Source organism: Pezoporus wallicus, unplaced genomic scaffold (genome assembly GCF_028554395.1).
Source record: "Pezoporus wallicus isolate ANWC-B61680 ecotype Strahan unplaced genomic scaffold, APGP_CSIRO_Pwel_v1 contig_13865, whole genome shotgun sequence".
Lineage (NCBI taxonomy): Eukaryota > Metazoa > Chordata > Aves > Psittaciformes > Psittacidae > Pezoporus > Pezoporus wallicus.
Window position 1 is genome coordinate 163,962 of NW_026640128.1, and position 19,338 is coordinate 183,299.

At 59.9% G+C, this 19,338-nt stretch overlaps 1 protein-coding gene across 1 annotated transcript; it reads left to right on the forward strand.

Moving 5' to 3' along the window:
- Positions 1-1,063: 1,063 nt before the first annotated feature.
- Positions 1,064-15,937, forward strand: LOC130603617 (collagen alpha-1(I) chain). The gene is made up of 2 exons (XM_057417475.1): positions 1,064-1,780; positions 15,761-15,937. Exons 1-2 carry the CDS (start codon positions 1,064-1,066, stop codon positions 15,935-15,937), a joined length of 894 nt encoding a protein of 297 aa, XP_057273458.1.
- Positions 15,938-19,338: the final 3,401 nt, after the last annotated feature.

Below are 19,338 nucleotides of genomic sequence, written 5' to 3' on the forward strand. Positions count from 1 at the left end.
TTTCCTCGGGGTAGCCCCCGTCCTCTCCAGTGTTGGTTGAATTGAGCTGTAAAGAGATGTGCAGGGTAACGAGTTGTTGTATTTTAAATGCAAATAATTCCCAGTGACAACGTTGGATCAAACGGGAGGGGGGGGGAGGAAGGAGAAAAAAAAAAAAAAGGAGGAAAAAAATGGGGCGGGAAAATAAAAAGGAAAAAAAAGGGAAAAAATCTCTGAGGAAAAAAAAAAAGATAAAAAATCTGCTTTCGAAGGGCTCCGGAGCAGGCGAGCGGCTCCGCTGCCCCGGAGCAGCGACGGGTGCCCTGTGCGAGGCTCCAGTGCCCACGGTGAGGGGGAGCTGGGCCGTCTCCCACTCGGTAAAGCCAGACAGACCGAGACAGACCGAGACAAGCAGACAGACACCGCGTGTGGGACTGCCCCTCCTCGGGGGTCTCCTCTATTTCCCCAGCAGCAGAGGCCGCGTCCCGGCTCGGGCCCGGCCGGGGCTTCGGGTGGGTGCTGACCCTCCATAGTGCGTCAAAGGGACCGGCTTTGGGTCTCTCTGTGCCCTGCCCGTCGGCGGGACCGGCCCAGGTTGTCCGGTCAAGGGATCCACCCCCCTGCGGCCACCTGGACTTAAAAGTTGCTCCAAGTTGGATCGATGGCGGCGGCGGCTCCTCCTTGACGAATCTTGTCTCTCTTCCCTCCCCAGGTGGGCTCGGCCGAGCGGCTCCGCGGGGACCGGCACACCGGGCGAGGCGGACGTAACGGCGGCTCCCCCCATCTTCTATTTCAAAGGCAGCCCCGGGATGCGGCCGGTTCTACCGGAGAGATGCGGAGCAGGTGCGCGACGTGCAGTTAGTGGCGTTACCGGTAACGGTGGGAAGTTACCGGGCTGGCGGGGAGCGGCACACCGCGGCATCCCTCGGGGCGATGGGAGAGAGGGGCCGGCATCGGCCGGGATACCCAGGCTGCGGTTCTCCGGTGGGAACCGGGGCTCCTGAGCCGAGCCCATCTGTGCTGCCTCCCGCCGAGGAGACCGGCGGTTCCTACGGCGAGCGCCGTGCTCGCACCGGAGCCCAACATGGCTGCTGTAGTGAAGGTATTTGATTCACACGAGGGGGTAGGCGAAGGGGAGAAGGGGGGACGAGAGGCACCGGGGCCGGAGGCAGCGCCCGCGGCCGCCGGGGCGAGAGCTACCGGTGGGCGACGACCCGGTAAGTGCCAGGGAGAAACGAGGCCGAGTGGGCCCCGTGGATCCCCCGCAGCGGGCACGCGTGGGGCGGCCGCCTTCCCCGCGCCGGTGCTGCCAGGCCTCTGCCGCGGCCCCTCTGGGGCAGCGAGCAGTGGGAAGCGGGCACCGGCAACCAGCGGGGGTGAACCGGGCCGCTGCAGCCCGCCCGGGCCCTGTGCGGCTCTCACCGGTGCCCGGGAGCGGCGGAGAGTGGGGCTGGAGCGGATGCTGCTCCTCGGCCCCGCCGGTGCCCGAAGCAGCCCTTCCCCGAGCCGTGCCCTGGCCGCAGGGCGCTGCCGGGGCGGTGGCGAAGCTCCTGTGGTCCCGTTCGTTCCCTCGGCGGAGCGTTGGGGCCGCGGTCGTTGTTGCGGTTTTACCCTTCGGGGAAGGAACGCGGCCGGGCCCGCCCGGGGAATGAGCGGTTCGGTAACGGGACCCACCGGGGCGGCGGAGCGGGGCTGGGACCGGCGGGGCCCCGGGCGGTGTGGACGGCAGCGGGGCCGAGCCTGCGGGGCCGACGCCTCCCGGGGCCGGTCAGGAGAGTCATTTGGGAACCCGGCCACGGAGGTAACGGCACCGTTTCTGGCCACGAGTGGTGCGGACCCCGGGAAGGGAGCGCGGTTGGCAGCTGCCGAGGGTGTGCGGGGAGAAGGATCCGTTAATTTGGCAACTGGCGCTGCCTCATTGGCACCATCTTCGCGCTCGGAACGGCTGACCGTGCCGCGGTGCACCGGAGCGACGGGAACGGCAGGGATGGTAACGATAATAATGACTAGCGATAATAATAAGTAATTAGTGGCAGCTTGGAAAGAGAAGGACGGAGGAGGCGCGACCCCCGGCGCGGCGCCGCTTCAGCACCACGGAGAGCGGCGGGGCCGGTGCCCGGTGCCCGGTTCCCGGTGCCCGATGCCGGTGGGAACGTGCTCGCCCCGCTCCTTGAGGCCACCGTTTGCGGTTGGGACTCCTGTCAAGGGCTTCCCCTACCCGGGGACCCTGGTAAGGGACAGAAAGCTCCTGAAGAGCCCCCGGTGCTTGCGGGTTGGCATCTCTGCAAGCGCCGCCGCGCATCGCTCCCAGCGCCTTCAAGGGCGGATATTTATGTATGTATATGATGTATATCACGTATTTTATATCTGTTTAGGTGCTTACATATAAAAGGGCTGGTGTGGGCAGCGGGGGTCGGGGTGGACCCGTGCCTCGTTCCCGGAACCGGAGCTCTGTGAGCGGGAGCCGGGCCCCACCGCCCACCCGGACCCGCTGCTCTTGGTCCTCTCTGGAAGCGGAGCCCGCCCGGAGCTGCCCACAGCCGGGGCACCGGCACGACGCTGTGCCTGGGGCCGGGGCCGCTGCTATGCTCGGGCCACCGGTTGGTTTCGTTTTCCGCCGTTTCACCAGAGCGAGGTGCGACGAAGCGGCCCCGGGAGGTCTGCGGCGCCCGGCGGGCCGGGGCAAGGCTGGGGGGCCCGAGGGTGCGGAGGAAGCTGGGGAGAGGCCAGGGTGTCCTGCGCAGGGGTGCGTGTGCGCGGGTTCTTGTGAGGGGCCGTAGGGCATCAGGACGAATGTGCCCATCGGTGTGAGCGCTCCTGCGGGTGCATCGGGGCTTGTGTTTGCACCTTCGTGTACTCCCGGGGGTGTGCACCCGCAGCCCGGCTCCCCTGGGTGGGAGAGCGCGCACGGGGTCATGGCTGTGCCCGCTGGTCCGCTCCCGGTGTGAGGCGGCTGCGGGTGCCGGGGGAAGTCCGCTGCCCTCATCCCCTTGCCGGTGCGGCCTCGCCGTTGCCGGGACAGAGGAGCGGGTCTCCTGAACCGGGCAGAGCCAGCCGGGCCCGGCCCCGGGCGGCCGCACGGGGGGGACGTGGAGCCGGACCTCGGCACAGAGTCCCGGGCTGTTCCCCGCCGCCCCTCCGAGCCGCGGCCCCTCTTTGTCCAGGGCCCGAGGGGTTCCTCTCTGGCCGTGGGGCAGAGCCGAGGCCCGGTTGGTCGGGGGACTCTGGCACCTCCCGGGATGAGGGGAGGGGGAAGGTGTCGACCCGGTTTTACGCCCAAAGAGCCGCAAAAAAAGCTTAGTAAGTGGGGCCTGTGAGTGCAGATTCGACGGGAGGGTCCGGCCGCCCACCCCCGGCTGCTTCCCCGCCTAGGACCAGTCGGGTTTAACCCCTACCTTTGCCGGGGGGGGCTGTGCCACAGCCTTGCCACAACGGGGTTACCCCCGGGGCATCGCCGCCTCCCCGATGGGGCGGGCCGGGCGCTGCAGGAGGCTGGGTCGGGAGGGGGGGCGGCTCGGGGCGAGCAGACGGGCGGCCCCCGGGGACCGCGGCGCCATGGCGAATGGCGCTGCCCCCCCGGGGGGTGACCCCTGCCCCGGCCCCACGCCCGGCCTGTCCCAGCCCCGCCGCTCGCGCTTTGTCCCCGCCGGCCGCCCCGTCCCTCCTCCCGCCCTCCCCCGCCCTCCAGCCATCCTCCGCCGACGGCTCTGCCTCAACTTTAGTGGCAGGTCCCGGAGGCGCCGGGGAGTGGGAGCGGGACCCGCACCGGCACTGGCACCGGGCGGGATCATCCAGCCTCCCTCCCGGCCCGAGCCTCCTCCCTACCCTGCCACAGCCTGGGAAGGATGCGGCGACCCGGAGCCGACGGCGACCGCTGGCAGCACCGGCCACAGAGGGGAGAGCAGGTACCCACCTTCCCGGGACCCTTTCCCCGGCACCCCTTCCCCGGTAGCCTCCCCTGTCCCCTTCCCGGGGTCCCCTGTCCTCTCCCCGTCCCCCGCTTGGGACCGGGGGCAGCCTCTCCGCCGAGTTTCCCTCAGAGCTGCAGCACGGCCGGAGCCTCCCGGCTTGGGCAGTTCCCCGGGAGCATCGCCTCCGGTGCCTGGAACCGGTGCGCGGAGCCTCCCGGCCGGGGCGAATGATCCCTGCGGACAAGGGCAGGCGAGGACGGGGCCGCACGGGTGAGGGAAGGTGTTCCCCCACAGAGGACATTCAGAGCCCGGAGCCCCAGGACGTGCAGGTCCTTCCAGGGTGTGCAGGGCCGGGCTGCAGGGTGCAGCAGGCATGGGAGGGAGAACTGGAGGGTGCAGTGGAAACCCCCGGGGGGGCCCTTTTGGCTGTGCCTGTCCCTTCCCCAGCCGCTCTCATGACTCAGCAGTTCCGTACCAGTAATTTACAGTAACTGTAAAGTGGGAGTGGGCTCTGGGCTGGGTTTGGGGGTGAATTTGGAGCTGGGAAGGAAGCAGGTCCCTGGGCCGCAGGTAATGGGGATGGGTGCTGTGGGAGCATCCTGCCCTGCGATGGTCCCGGGGCCATGGGTGGAGACTGCTCTAGGGTGCAGGTGCCCTTTGGCGTGCAGACGTCGAGTTGGGGAGCTTGGGTGGGCATCGAGGAGCGCCGGGGTCATGTGTTGCATCCCAAGGTGCCGCAGCAGATTCCTGCTCTCCCACCCAAACCACTGGGGTTTCTTCCTTATTGAGGGGACGTGGATGCGGCCACCTTGGGGGGCTCCAGCATCGGAGCCAAACCACCCCCGGGTGCGCGGCGTGGCCGAGGCCCGTTGTTTAAAGACCTGGGTTGGTTTTTCTCTTTGGTTATCTAGCTGTATGAGTGTATGTGATATCATAAAGCTAGAGAACCGAATGTAAAAACCCACTCGCTGTTCTCCGGGAGAAGAGCCCTGCCCTCCCGGCAGGATTGGGGCTCGGCAGCCGCCTTTTGGCCTTCCCAAAGCACTGGCCCTGGTGCCTTGGTGAGGGGGAGAGCCGCTGGAAGCCGAACGTGGCTGTGGAGTGGAAATTTCAGTGGGGTTTTGTCTGTAATCATTTTTATTGAGGCCAAGAGCCAGTGCCTATGCTGGGGTGATTATTTGATTCCAACCTGGGGCTCCTCAGGCTACCTACAAACCCCAGACCTTGGTTTTATGGATTTTTAGGGGTGTTTCTTCCACTGTGGTTTTAATTTCCATGCTGACGATTAAGCTCCTTGTGCTGGGTGTATTGGAGAGAAATGAAACGGGGCCAGCTCGGAAATAACCCCCAGAGAAACCCTGTTTATAACCCAGTGGAAGGAAAGTTGCTTAAATATATTACCACATGCAAATTGTAATTTAGCACAAACCCCTATCCAAGGCCGATTTATCTACTGGGGAAGAGAAATAAATCATCATCACTGGCTGGTTATTCTGCATCTGCAGAGAGAGATTGCAGCTTTGTTCTTTGGAGAGGGGGGTTTGTGAGCATTGCTTTGAGGATACTCCAGTCTCGGCCTCCCCCTGGTCCCGCTGATGCAGGATTCAGCCCCAATGGCTGAGGCTGTAAGTGGTGACCCAATGGGCTGAGTGGTCCCCAGTTATTCTTAGGAAGCTCAGGGAAGGTTCTCAGGTGCATGGATTTGGGGTGCAGCCTGGAGCAAGCAGCAAGGAGGCCCCTCCATGACTGCAGAGTCTGGCTCTGAGCTCTCAGGCATTCGGCAATGGTCAGTGGGGAGGCTTCGGGATGGACCCAAGCACCCATGTACTTAAACCATCACAGGTCCTGACCATGCCAGGGCACTCTCCGCACTCCTGCTGGAGACAGGCACTGTGCAAGCTGCAGGGCACATCCTCTCCCATATCACTTCTTGGGTCTTTGGTGCATTGATTCCCTGGCTGGTTTGGTGCCGAGAAATGAGAAGGGCAAGAGCATCAGCTCCAAATATTAAAAGCCCAAGGTGCTGATCCCTTGCTCCATCTGCACATCCTGGCTTCTGTGTGGGGTTGTGCCTCTTTTTTCACCCGATGTCGCTGGAGTCTGCAGCAGGGGAGGAATTTGGGGTGTCTCCTTCCTCTTGTCTTGACAGGTTTTGCTTTGTTCAGGCAGGAGAGAGGCAGGTTTCTTGTCCCAGATCTCTGTGATTCCTGGAAACGATCCTGCACAGACACCCTGGGCTCACTCAGTTTGTGCCTTTTTCTGGCCAGGGAGGACATGAGCCCTTATATGTATTGTGGGATAAAGCAGGAACAGCCCCAGTACACCCCAAAATATGGTGTGGGATCAAGAGGAGATGGCTCCTCATACATCCTGTGCCCTGTGGAGCTGCTCTGCCTGCAGCCTGGGGTCCAGAGATCAGGTGCTTCAGCTCTGGTGGTGCTGAGCTGGTGAGAGCCTTTGCTGCGGGGTCTGGAGGTACCAGCTTGTCTCCTTGGTGGGGACACATGTCCTGGGGGAACTTATGCCACCCTGAACTCTTCTTGTGGGGCTGGATGGACGGAGTGTTGCACCGGGGGGAAGGAAAACCTTCCCCAGCTCCTTGGTTATTTTCCCTGAGCATCTCCAAGGCACGTCAGGTTTCTGTTGGAGCAGGCTTTCCATGGCAGACCCACTTACATCGCTTCAACCACCTCAGGCTCTCCAAGATCTGGACCAGCCATGAATCCCATAGATTTACATGCAGGTTTAGGCAGGGTTTGGGCTGCTTGCACCAACCTGCCCGCGTTTCTGTAGCGTTGGAGGAAGCTGCTGGCTGGTAGGAGCAGCGTTGCAGCAGCAGCAGCGAGGCCGCGTGGGGACAGCCAGGAGGATGCGAAGCATCTCCGTGCAGCAGTGGGAGGGATGCAGTGCGCACAGCGCAGGGAGCTGATGCTGTCCATCAGTCCTGCCCTCACCCACTCATGGTCCCAAGCTGAAGCGTACCCTAAAACACATCACCACAGAGCCCAGTATCCTGGCTGGGAGCAGCAGGAGAACCAGTGCAGGCTCGGCTGCGCTCGGGAGACCTTCTCCTCCCTCCTGACTACTTGTAAACCATTTAGCAAGGAATTTCTTAAAATAGGTTCCACTTTAAGGACTTATCTGCTGAATACCATTAATTTTCTGGGGTTCGTTAAAAGCAAACTTGGTATCATAGCAACTGAATCTATTCCAGGGAAGCAGCCAATTGCGCCGCGCGGTGTGTGCAACCGAAGGCGAGAGAAAGGAACCTTTCAGGTTTATTCCTGGGCTTGTGCCTTTGCAAGTGAAGTTTTAATTTCCAATGTTTTATTCCTTGCAGAATATTTTATCATTTCTCCCAGCAAATCTGCAGGGAAAGGAAAATCACCACACTGGCAAATATTTGCCCAATTGCCTTTGTGATGTGGTGTCCGCAGGCAGAGGTGGTGGCAGAGGGACGTGGCGGGTGCTCGGGCTGGATCTGAGCTGACAATTTGGCCTTGTGTTTGAGACAGCCGGGTTCGTTCCTCTGGGATTGTCCCAGGCTGGGATAGATGCTGCCTATGTTAGCCTTGGGAGCGATGCCGAGCGTGGGCATCTCTGGATCCGGGATCGTTCAGTGGGATTGGAGGCTGCTGGTAAAGAGGATGCTAATCCCTGTCTCATTTCCACAGCCTTGCTAAAGAAATTGTCATTATTTTCCTTTTAATCCCATCTCTTTCCACTTTTCCATTAGGGCCTAAACTGCAATCTTGTTCCTGGGGGATGTTATGCTGAGGATAATCCCAGGCGCTGCTGGGGTGCTTGGTCCAGCTACTTTGGGGCTGCTGGGCTGGTGTGGGGCTGCTGCCAGTAAGGGCTGAGCCCAGCTGGCCCCGGGGGCCTCGTGCTGGTCCCTGGCGCCAGGAGAGGAGCTGGGCTGAGCATCCCAGTGCCAGCACAGCAAACCCAGTCAGAGGCAATAGGGTGCTCCCCAAAACCCTGATCCTGCTGTGGAGATGGGCACAGAGAGCTCATGGCTGGCTTTGCTGTTAGGATGCTGGGATGGTGCTGCCATTGTGTTGTCCGTGTTGACACCCATGGTCAGGATCTGATCCTGGGCTTGGCAGGGGAGCAGAAGGAGCCCTTTGTGCTGTGGCTCAGTGCAAGGGATGGAGGGAGCTGGGAGGATGCAGGGGTTTGGGGTGCCAAGAGGAGCTGGGAGGCTCCTTTCTCCCACTGTGAGCTGATGATTTTCCACCTCGATAGCAGGGAGGGGAAGAAAAAAAGTCATTTATGATAAAAAGTATCGCTTAAATAGACAGAAAGGGTGAAAAGCACAGGCAAAAACATATCCCCGAGCAGGAGAAAATGAAAAGCAGTGATGTGCTTCACTTTAGGCCATTTAAAAATAACCATTGAACAGGCAACAGTAAATAACAATTCCTGCCCATCAGGTCCGTGTCACTGCAGTGGCGAAGCTCCTGTTTATTTACCAGAGCTGGCGCAGGGTGGTCCGAACGGCTCCTCAGCTGCTCATTTCTATGGGTGTGAGGCTGGAGTCTCCAACCTGGATAAATTGGGTGCAGGAGATGGTGGTGTCCCCCAGCCCCACACCATGCGCTGGCGCTTTGCTTTCTCTCTCTTTATTTACGTAAATATATATATTTTAAATAGAGAAATTATTATTTGCAGTTTAATATCTTCATGTTTCTATGGAAACTCCATCCCTGCGCTGGGTGAGGAGTCAAAATCAGCTGGGAAATGGCAATGTTTGAAAGCGAGCGGATTGGGGTGGCTGCTCCTTTGCACCGGGCTGTGGGGACCGCAGCAGTGCAGGATGCGGGGAGCCGCCACGTGTTGGTGATGCTCAGGGCACCAAGGACATGGCTTTGGTGGCTGCGCTTTGTCGCCCCTGCCAAAGCCAAACCATTTGCCTGGGCTTCTTGGCAAGTGGCTTTTCAGGATGCTCCAACCAAGGAGCCTTTCCCCTTCCCCACGCCAGGAAAGCCCCTGGAGGATTGATGGTGCTTCAGTGGGTGAGGAGTGGCCAGGTTCCCTCGCTGCAGGCACACGTAGGCATCACCCACCCGGGGAACGTGCTACAGCCCCTAATGTAGGTCACGCACATATGTGCATCATCATGTACATATGTTGACTTCAAAGAGCTGGGGCTCATCCTCACCGATAACAAACCCGCGTGTGGCTCTTCAACAGATTTGCATTCATAACTGGCGAACACTGGGGCACGTGTGTTATGTACCGGGGGGCTAAGGGGGACCCCCCGGCCTGCTGCTGGTGCTGGCACTCATGTGGAAAGAGCACGGTGGCGGCGGAGACCTTCTCCCCCTAATAGCTGGTGACAGGGACTTGCTAGTGGCGATGTCCCTGCGCCGGGCACGGAGCAAGGACGGAAGGTGTGCGGCGGCCCCGCTTTTGTCAGAAAGGATCTATCAGAGCAGCGGGGAAAGGTCAGCGGGAAAAGCAGGAGCAGGCCCCGAGGACGCTGTCCTGTCTGTCCGCCCTGCTGCAAACACCAGCCCGTGATGACCCCCGCTCCAAGGATAGCTTAAAAGAAGAAGTGTGGGTTCGGCTGCCTTTGCCTCCCGGTTTTCCAGCCTTTGGGGGTGGTGTTTTCAGGCTCCCTCCGCTGCCACCAGAAACGTGGTTATTTATTTTTAATGAAAAGCATGATCCCGGCGCTGTTCCAGGCCTGGGCCTTGGCAAACAAGGGGAGATGGTGAGCATGGGGCTGGCGGGGGGAGGCGGAATGTGCCTGCGCCGCTGCCACCAGCTTCAAGGAGCAGCATCTCCCCCTTGGTAGGACCTCAGCTCCGCTGTCCCTGTGGTTCCCTCAGAGGCTGAGGCCAGACTTTCTCTGCCCTAATTCCCTGGGAAGCCAGGCGAGGGCTGATCCTTGTGAGGCTGTTTATTGTCTTCTGTAAATCTTGGATTTCTACAGAGCTTGGAGAGGAATTTTTTGGGCAACTGACAGGCTCAATGTCAGGGGAAAACAAGGTGCGATGTGCCCAAACCACCCCATCCCTGGGGAATCCCATCACTTTCTGTGCCAGGTCGGGATTTAACGTGGATTATTTGCTCCTGGAGCGTCAAACGCTGGTTGTGAAACCTGGGCATGGCCAAGGCCATGTTTGGGGTGCTCAGGGTGGTGCTGGGGTGTTTGGGGTCCCCACTGATCCCCATGGCTGGGTTGTGGAAGGGGATGTGGCCACTGGCCATGTGTCCCCGCTGGGTTTGCAAATCAGAGGTGGGCACTGGTACCTTTTGGCTCATTTCTTATATCAAAGTGAAAGCACCCGGATAAAAGGGAGAGACAGGAGGGCTCTGGGCTGGGGGCATTAACACCGCCTCGGCTGCCTGGGGCATGGAAAACCTCCTCTGCTTCCCACATCCCCCCCCCCTCCATCTTCCAGGGCAAACCTGAGGGATGCAAAGCCCGCAGCAGCAGCAATGCGTCACGCGAGGACGGGCACACGTGTGCTCCCACGCAGCGCCGGGCTCGCACACGCGTGTGCACGCGCAGCTGGGGCCGGCTGCTCCGGGAGACGGGGTGCGAGTGGCATTTCAATGCGCTGCGGGTGGAACAATGAGGGGGGTTTTGAAGGGGCTGCTGAAAGGGGGGTTTTTGCTGAAGGCCTGAAAGGGCGGCGGGGGGGGAGGAGGGAGCCGGGCAGCCCCTCCATTAGCTCAGTGCAGCAGCGAGAACAGCTGTGAAAAGAGCCCAGGCCTTTTTCCCACGCCCAGAGGAGCGGAGCGAGGGAAGGAGCCCTCCCAGCGAGGTCAGATCCCATCACTAATATATACACAGGCTGTGCCCTCATTCACGTCACCCCGGCGCAGGTTTGTTTAAGGCACACACACACTGACACTAATTTCTCCTCGCCCTCACTCCCCCGCCCGGCCCCATTATGGTCCCCGCTGCATTAAACCCTCCCTGTGCCCCGACGGCGGCTGCTGGCACCGGGGGTTGGTTGGGGGGGGGGGGGGTGGTGGTGTTTATCCCCCCCCATTCCCAACACCTGACCGCAAGGTCAGGACGAGCCATGGCGGCGGTGATGGGCTCGGGCCGGCAGCTGCTGCGCCGGGGCGGGCACACAGGAATGCACCGCGGTGGCTGGGTCCTGCAGATGGGACCTGGCGGGGGTTGGACCCCCGGGACTCAGCTGGTGCAGGAGGATGGGGGATGTTGAGCTGGGGGGGGGGAGTGGAATAACCCCCCCATGCCGGCGCTGTGCATCCATGGGAGCGTGGCTGATTGATGTCAGCGGAGGTCTGGGCTTGCGGCTGCTTGTCGGGAGGATGGAGCTGTGGGTCTGTGCTGGCGCCACGTTCAAGTGTGGGTTCAACACCCCCCCTCCAGCCTGCGCTTTCCAGAGTGATCCCAGTGCCCCGGTGCTGCTGCTGGGGTCATGCTGATCCCAGCACATGTCCCAGCAGCCGCTGGTGCAGGGAATGGGTGATGCCCTCCTGCCTGTCCCAGTGCTGGCCCGGCTCTCCTGTGTAACAAACCTGGGTCCAGGCAGCTCTGCCTCTGCTCTCGCTGCCACCAACCCTGTCCCCTGCACCCCCAGTGCTGGGAGGACATTGCGTGAGGCTGCTGTGGGGTGCAGGATGCTTACAAAGGGATATACAGGAGGTGATGGGGATGCTCCTCTCCTCCTTCCCATGCCAGGATGCCATGCAGCAGTTCCCTGTCCCCCCTCGACCCAACCACGCATCTGCCAGAGACGGGCAGCAAATAAATCAGGTCTTGTTTGTTCTCGTGCCTGAGCTTGGTGTGTGGGTTCAGTTTAAAGCGTTCTGCCTTAAATTGCAGCCTAATAAATCAATACCCACTTTAGCGATGCAGTGTGCGCAAGGGACTCAAGTTGCCTCCATGGATCTTGGGCTTCACGAAGGCCGAGGGAGTGAGTTCCAGCAGGATCCTGTCCTGGGATGTGTGTGCACGGCCAGGACACTTGTGGGCATGGTTGGAACATGCATGTGCGTGGCTGGGACATGTGTGTGTCACCGCTGTGCATGGCCCAGGCATGCATGTGCGTGGTTGTGCATGGCCAGGATGGGCGTACACATGGCAGAGCATGGCTGGGACGTGCATGAGCATGACCAGAACACACATGTGCATGGCAGGTGTGGCAGGGATAGATGTTAGGGCAGGCATGCGCTCTCAGCTGCCTCATGCAGGGTCTTGGGCAGCCTCAGAGCCAATTCCTGCCCCCTCAACTCCTCCGACATGGGATGTGTTTGGATTCCCCCCCCCAGAAGGTGACAATAAGGTTCCCCCATCCAGCCTCTGCCTGGCTGCCCTCTCCCTGCTAGCTCGGCCCCCGCTAACGTCTTTCCCTGAGCATCCTCCTCCCCTTCACCCCTCTGCTCACACCTTTCACTTGTCTAATCCCCTTGTATTTGTCTGGGCTGCCTTCCAGGGCCACCCACCTCTTTATAGGGCCACTGCTAAGTAAACGCTGCCTTTGCTCTGCTAAACGGGGGCTCCTCCTTGGCACAGTTGGGGTTGGTGGGACTGGACGTTTCATGTGCTGCTCGCCCTTCTCCTGCCACAGCACCCTCCATCCTCATCCTGCCCCTTCCACAGGGATTCCAGGCTCTCGGGGTGCCGCAGCCCTCGGTGCCATCGCTGCCTGCTCCTCCCAAAGCCACACTCGCTGATGCCCAAGAACCCTTGTCCTCATTCTTCCCCTTTGCTTGTGTCAAGGCCGGTTTTATCCCTCCCCCTCCTCGTCTCCCTTGCCAAGCCCTGACACTTGATGGCAGCCCATTCAAAATGCATGGGCTCCCCTTTCCAAGCGCCCCGGTCCTTTTGAACTAAAAGGATTTTCTCAGAGGCTAAGTTCAAATGTGTGCCCGTTATTTATTTATCAGCCCGCGATGTATTATTCATTTATTTAAAAATGTATGGCAGCTGGGAGCCCCGTGTTCCATCACCCCATGGGCAGCCAGGGCCAGGTGGAGACAGCCCCTTGCTCCAGCCGTAACCTGGCGCGGTGGCTGCCACCAGCCCAACGGCCTCATGCCTGATTGACCATGAACCCCAACCCCAGGGTGGGCTCAGGGCTGGAGCTGGTGCTTCAAGGAGATGCCAAGGACCTGCTGTGTCCCGGTGCTGCCCGTCGCTGGGGTTAGGTGCAGGGGGTTGGCATCGCTCCTCTCCCAGCACTGCTGGTTGGCGTTGGGGACAGGGACGTGTCCCACTCACAGCCCCTCCGCTGGCCCTGGCTCCCGGTCCCCAGTGCAAGGATGAAGTGGCCAATGTGGTGCTGCTGTGTAGAAGGGGCTGGCACAAAGATTACAAAGAAAAAGTCAGGAAAAGGAGAAGAATGGCTGTGCTTTGCTTTGCCCAGCACATGGGGAGCTGGGGACACAGCCAGCCCTGCTGGCATCAACTGTCCCTGGCTGACACAGGGCCGAAGGACCGAGCCCCCTCGCCGGAGGAGCACAAAGGGTTAAGGATGCTTCCCTTCCCCACTAAACTCCTCTTGTCCCCCCCATGAGCCCCCACCACCCTGTTTCTCTGCTGGGACACTCCCTAATTGAGACAGCTTCAGCCCCTGCCTCCCTCCTCTCCCCCTGGGGCTGAGCTGCCTCTTCCCAGGGGGAGCACATTGTCTGCTCCAGCGGGTTGATGTAATCCCTAAGCCCGAACAATACTTCCCCACCCCGCTCCCGTTGAAAGGGTATTAGTTCCCAATGAGATAATTACTCCACAGGCCACCCTAATCATCCCGTCCGCTCCCCCCACGGGCGCTGAGCTGCCTGGCTCAGCCCCACAGCACCCAAGATGCGGGTTCGGGGTCCCCTGGGGTGATGCTGATGGAGATAGTCATCTTATGTGGGCACCCAGCCTCCAAACACCTGCAGCAAAATCAACTGGGGAAGGAGATGTGCTGCTGAGATGCCACCTCCAGCCTCATGGCTGTTGTCACCTCCAAATGCCACCCATGTGTGGGGTGGGAGTGCCGGATGCTGAGCCTGGACTCGCAATGACACTGCCACCGCGCTGATGAAGCACGAGTGGGATGAACCTGCCCCAGCCTAGAGAATAAAGGGAAGAGATTCCCGGCTTGGTTTAATGGGAAAGAATCCCAGATTTCAGCCCTGCTTTGCTCAAGGTTTGCTGCCACCGGAGGGACCTTGTGCCACGTGGCACAGGCGTGTTGTTAGCATGTAGCTGTGGGCACACACAATGCTGGCTGCTTGGTTGGGCCAGTGCCAGGGCTGGTGCCAGGGCTGCTTTTCCCTTCCCAGAGCTGCTAGGATGTGGCCGTTGTCTGCAGAGCTCCAGTGTCCCTTGGTTGTCCAATGTGCTGGAATCGGGGATGCCACAGGAAAAGGCACCTGTTCAGGGCTGCCAAAATTAAAGCCTAGCTCTTATTAATCCTGGTCTTTGTGGCTCTGGCTATGCTGAAGTCAGGGATTATCCCACTCGCCTTCCCGCACGCCGGTACAGCAGGATTGAGGCAGCAGAAGAATTAATCTCCTGTAGGTTTTGCTGATCCCATCCCCAGGACTGGTGTGGGGGGGGGATGCAGAGGGGCTGTAGGGCCCAGAGCCAGGACACGGACCCTCTGCCACCCTGGATTTGTGTTGGGTTTGGGGAGGCGGTGTTCAGCAGGATGCTCACGGAGATGCTCCCCAGGATGCTTGCCAGGACCAGGGATGGGGTTGGAGCGACAGGTCCGGCAGCCCCATGGTCACCGAGCTGCACCACCCTGGCTTCCCAGCAAGGACATTTTTCCCCTTGGGAAGAGCGCCGGCAGCACAGGGGCCGTGCAAGGCCAATGCTGCGCGAGGGCCACTGCCCCGCTCCAGCCACCGCTCCTCCCCGTCCCTTTCTTGGTCGATCTCTTCTGACAGACAAACACCAGCTCTTTCTGCGCCACAAAGTCCTTGTCCAGCCAAGCACACAAAGCGGATCCATTATCCGATGGGGGACAGAAAGGAGGGGCTGGGGGGGGGGTGGCCGCCGCACAATGCACACAAGTGGTGCGTGGGGCCACCCCTATTGTGTCTGGGCAGGAAGGGCCGGGACCCCCAGCGCGGCCCCCTCAATGGCAGCATTGTGTCTGAGCCCCCCATCCCCTCGGTGTGTCCCCTTGCTGTGTGCCCCCCCCAGCTCCTGCTGCTGTCTGGGGCAGTGCTGTCAACCCACCCTGTGTCCAGTCCCCTCTCGCCATCGGACACCCTTGGGAGTGCGATGGGGCTGGAGGGGCTGAGTTTTTGGGAGCAAAGTGAATGGGAGCAAAAGCCCCCCCCCCCAGGCAGGGCTGTGGACATGGGTGCTGGGGCCAGCAAGGGCTGAAGTCCTCACTTCCCCACGCCGTGGTTTTGGGTGATAAAAAGGCTGATCTGGGGCAGATCAAAGCATCCTGCAGCAGCAGCAGGGGATGGGGATGGAGGTGATGGCCAAGGGCTCACCTGGAGGGGCTTTGCTCCATCACTCAACACGGAGGGGTTTTCCTCCCCACTGGCTCCCAGGAGGGTTCGGTTCCTCTCTCAGTGCCATCCTGTCTGCAAAAGTGGATGTGGGATGCAGTCCAGGGTGCAACCCAAGGGGTGATGGAGCTGCTCAAACCTCTCTCTAGACCCTAATGGAGAGATCAAACAGAAACCTGTCCCTAAGCAGGGACCCGTGACAGTACCCAGAGCCCAGCAGTGGCCACTGGGCTTGCGGGGTTTGTACATAGATGCGGGTGTGGAAACCTTGAGGTCCTCTGTGCCAGGAGAAACCTTGAAAGCATCACCTTGGCCACACGGGCTGGGGAGGGCGGCTCAGCGATGGGCAGGGCAGGATGGGTTTGGAGGTGAGCACTTTGTCTTTGAAGGTGACAAATGCCCGTTTGATTCTCTTGCAGAGGAGAAATCCCTGTGTTGCTTTGACCTCTGTGGTCCAGCGGCATCCCTCACTGGGAACAGGGATGGGGAGCAGCCAGGCCAGCGTGGGCCAAGCCCTGCAGCACCCTCACCCTCACCATCAAAGGGGTGCCACTGACTGGGCTCCCCTGCCTCTGGGAGCCACCAAGCCAGGCTAATGCTGCTCGCAGCACCCGTTTGCAGCGGCAAAGACGTACGTGACTGGTGGAGATGGGCTGGTTTCACACATCCCTGCCCAGCAAGCACGGCACCTGTGGAACCAGGCAAGGGAAGTGAGCTCCGTTGCCCCGAGGATGCTCGGCACCGCTTCACCTCTCCTCTATGGGGTAAGTTTGGGCTTTTCTTGCTTTCCTTTCCTGGCTTTTCCCTGCAAAACCTCCCCCCAGGTTCTCTCCATCCCAGGATTTGGGGAGGCTATGGAGCAGGGCACCCACCATGGCTCTGCATGCAGCTGGCTGCCAGGCTGTGAGGTGCCACCTCGCACTGCTATGGGGGAGAAAACCCCAGGATTTTATCCCCATAATTGACTTTTCTCCCCTATTTTCCCTTTTAAACCTTTCCTCTGTGACTCAAAACTATCCTTTTCTATTTCTGAGGGGGAAGGTTCCCCCCTCACCTCTCACTTTGCCCCCAGCCGTTCCCCCCCACCCCAATCCTCCTGCTCTGCCCATCCAAACCCCAGTTTTTCCACTGCCAGACACTGGATTTAGCTGCACAGGCACCTTCCAGCTCCTTGTAGGAGCCTGTTTTGGGGTGATGGCTTCACCCCAGCCCCGTAGCCACAGCAGCATCACATCCCTGGGTGTCAGTGAAGGGAGGAAGCCCACGTCCCCTGTGGGTCCTCCCTCCTCCAAGTTTCCCCCTGGGAATGCCTGAAACATCAGGAAAAATCCCTTCCACCTCTCCCAGGGTGAGCCTGGCCTGGGTGATGCCCAGCGGCAGCCCTCACGCTTAGGGGTAGTTTTCCATCAGGGGTTTGGTTCACCCCCAGATGCAGGAGGGGGAGATGAGGGATATAATCCCCATTCCCCACCCAAATACCTGTGCAGGAGGGGTTTGGGTATCTGCTTGTTGAGGCTGGATTTTCTTGCTGTTTTGGCTGCTGGCTGGCACCCCATAGGGAATGCGGGGTGCATTCCTGTGGGATCACCTTCCAGAGATGGGTCTGGGATGCTCCCATCTCTGGGATAGGCACTGGGCCATATCAGTGATGCTTTTTAGGGCACCACCACTGCACCTCGCTCCCCATCTGCAGCTCTCTCCAGCGAATACCTCTGGCAACACTGATCCCATCAACCATCGATCTCCCTCCACACAGAGACTGGCACCATCCCATCTGGAGACCCCAGGACGCAGAGATGGAGTAGGGACCCCTAACCAAGGGCGAGGCCCACTACTACCCCCAAATCATGTCACCCCATAGCTTTGAACTGCCTTTCCCCATCCATTCTTGCTTCATTCCTTCTTCTAAATAGCCTCTTCTTCCTCAAAGCGAAACGAATGATGGTCAATGGCGCTTGGTGGTGCTGGCACCCGGCACATCCCGATGGGTGCCCTGAGCAGATGCTCAGCGCCACAGGTGAAGCCACTGTCCTCCTCCTCCTCCTCCTCCTCCTCCTCCCTCTAAGATGGCCGGCGGCCCCAAAATGGTGCTGAGCATGAGACGCCATCTGCAAGGCCGGTCCCACGCCCGCCGTGGCCTTTTTATGCAAAGGGGAATTAATTAGATTTGAATATGGTAATGAAGCCATCGAGGTCCCTTCTTTTCTTCAGGCTTTCTTCTCACCCCAGTCTCCACCGCCCCTTAACCCTTCCCCCTCCGCTTTCTGCACCCAAAGCACCGCTCCTGCATCCTAATGAAACTCCTGGCTTGGTAATGCCATTGCCACCCGCTTTCCCACGCCGGGTTCCATCCATCCTGGGGATGCCAACGGCCCCGGCTTTGCCCCCCTGTGCCCATTGATCGCCCCAAAAGCCAGGCACTCGCAGAGGGATGAGGGCAACCACCTCAAAGGAGAAGTGGGGTTTTGGTGGGTGATGGCCACAACAAGGCATCGATCCCCAAGGAATTCCTCCAAAGCTGGCTTGGGTTGAAGCTTCCCTGATCCTTATATTCCCAATATTGTCTTTCCTTGTTGCTATGGGCTACAGGGGATTTGTGTCCCCCAGGTGCTGCCCTCGGCTGCATGGGCATGGGTGAAGCTGCTTTGGGGGTATTTTGTCAGGAGAAGGAAAAGAATCAAGAATCGAAGGAACTTCCCATGTTCCCAGGAAAGGAATTTTTTTACACTGGGAATTAAAGCTTTTGCTGTTCCCACATTTCTCACATGCACCCACCCAGTCACCCCAACCCAAAAGTGCTGGGTCTCGGTGCACTGAGCAGAGAGCAGAAAACTCCTGGAAAGGGGGATTTGCGCAGGGAAAAAAAATATATCCCTGGAATAGTTTTTATGCATCCATTTATATTTATAAGGAAACTCGGTCTCTTTTTCCCCACTTAGCTCATAAAGCGAAAGAAGGAAATTGGGAATAGCTGCAGGAGCTCATCAGAAAAGCCCCCAGGCGCTTTGTGAGCAAGTTGCTGAGAATTGGAATTGGCTTCTTTAAACCATGGAATGTTTGCAACGGGGTCAGTCCTGGTAAAAACTCTAATTGTACCAGCAAGCTGCTGCCGTCTGAAACCAGGAAAGGGCCAAGGTTCTAGATATACAGACATCTATGGGGTGTGTGCCTATATATACCCATGTATGGATCTATATACACTGGGGACCAGTTCCCAGCTCTGCCTCATCCCGGAGCAGGCTCTGGCTCCCTCCTGAGATGCTGCTGGCATCTCCTGGGCTGTATTTCCGAGCCCAGTCTGTGCTGGCAGGCGGGGACCCAGCTTCCTGGGGATGCTGGAGCACTCGTCCCCACTGCCATGGTCCTGCCGACCCCTTCTGGGATGGCAGAGGGGAGAGGAAGTAGCCTGGAGAGGGGGAAAAGGGGCAGGACAAGAGAGAGGGTGAGGAAGAGGGGGGAAATCTATAGAGCAGGGGAGGAAAGGAACGAGGGAGAGGGAGAAATATAACAGAAACCATGAAAACCGTGGAAGGGAAAGGGGCAGAGTGGAAGCGGGGACAGATAACGGAGGGGCTGATGGGCTGACAGACACATCAGGGAGTGATGATAAAGCAGGAGATGGGCAGATAAGAAAGGGGGGAGCCCTGGCAGCGGGGCAGGAGGCAAAGTGTGCTGGCTGCAGAGCCGGTACCTGTGGGAGGATGCTCAAGGCTCCGTGTGGCTCACACCAGAGGCCAGACCAAGGAGGTGGCAATGGAGGCAGTGATGTCCCTGCCGAACTGGCAAGACCCAAAGGTCTACAGCCACACGAGCATCCCCAAATGTCTCAGTCGGCAGGGGACCCGGCCTGGCGGGGCAGGCAGCAGCCCCCATAGCAGGCAGTGGGGCTGTAAATCTCCCTCTTTCGGTGCGGGTGCTGCCCAAAGCTTCCAGCAGGGTTTCTCTCCCCTTCCCGCTTTTCCTGCCTTCCTGCACCGCCACGTGGATCCCCCGCGGC

Coding starts and splice junctions, on each gene's coding strand:
- LOC130603617 (XM_057417475.1), top strand. CDS start 1,064: ATGGCTGCTGTAGTGAAGGTATTTGATTCACACGAGGGGGTAGGCGAA. Junction 1,781..15,760: donor TTGGGAACCCGGCCACGGAG/GTAACGGCACCG, acceptor ATTCTCTTGCAG/AGGAGAAATCCCTGTGTTGC.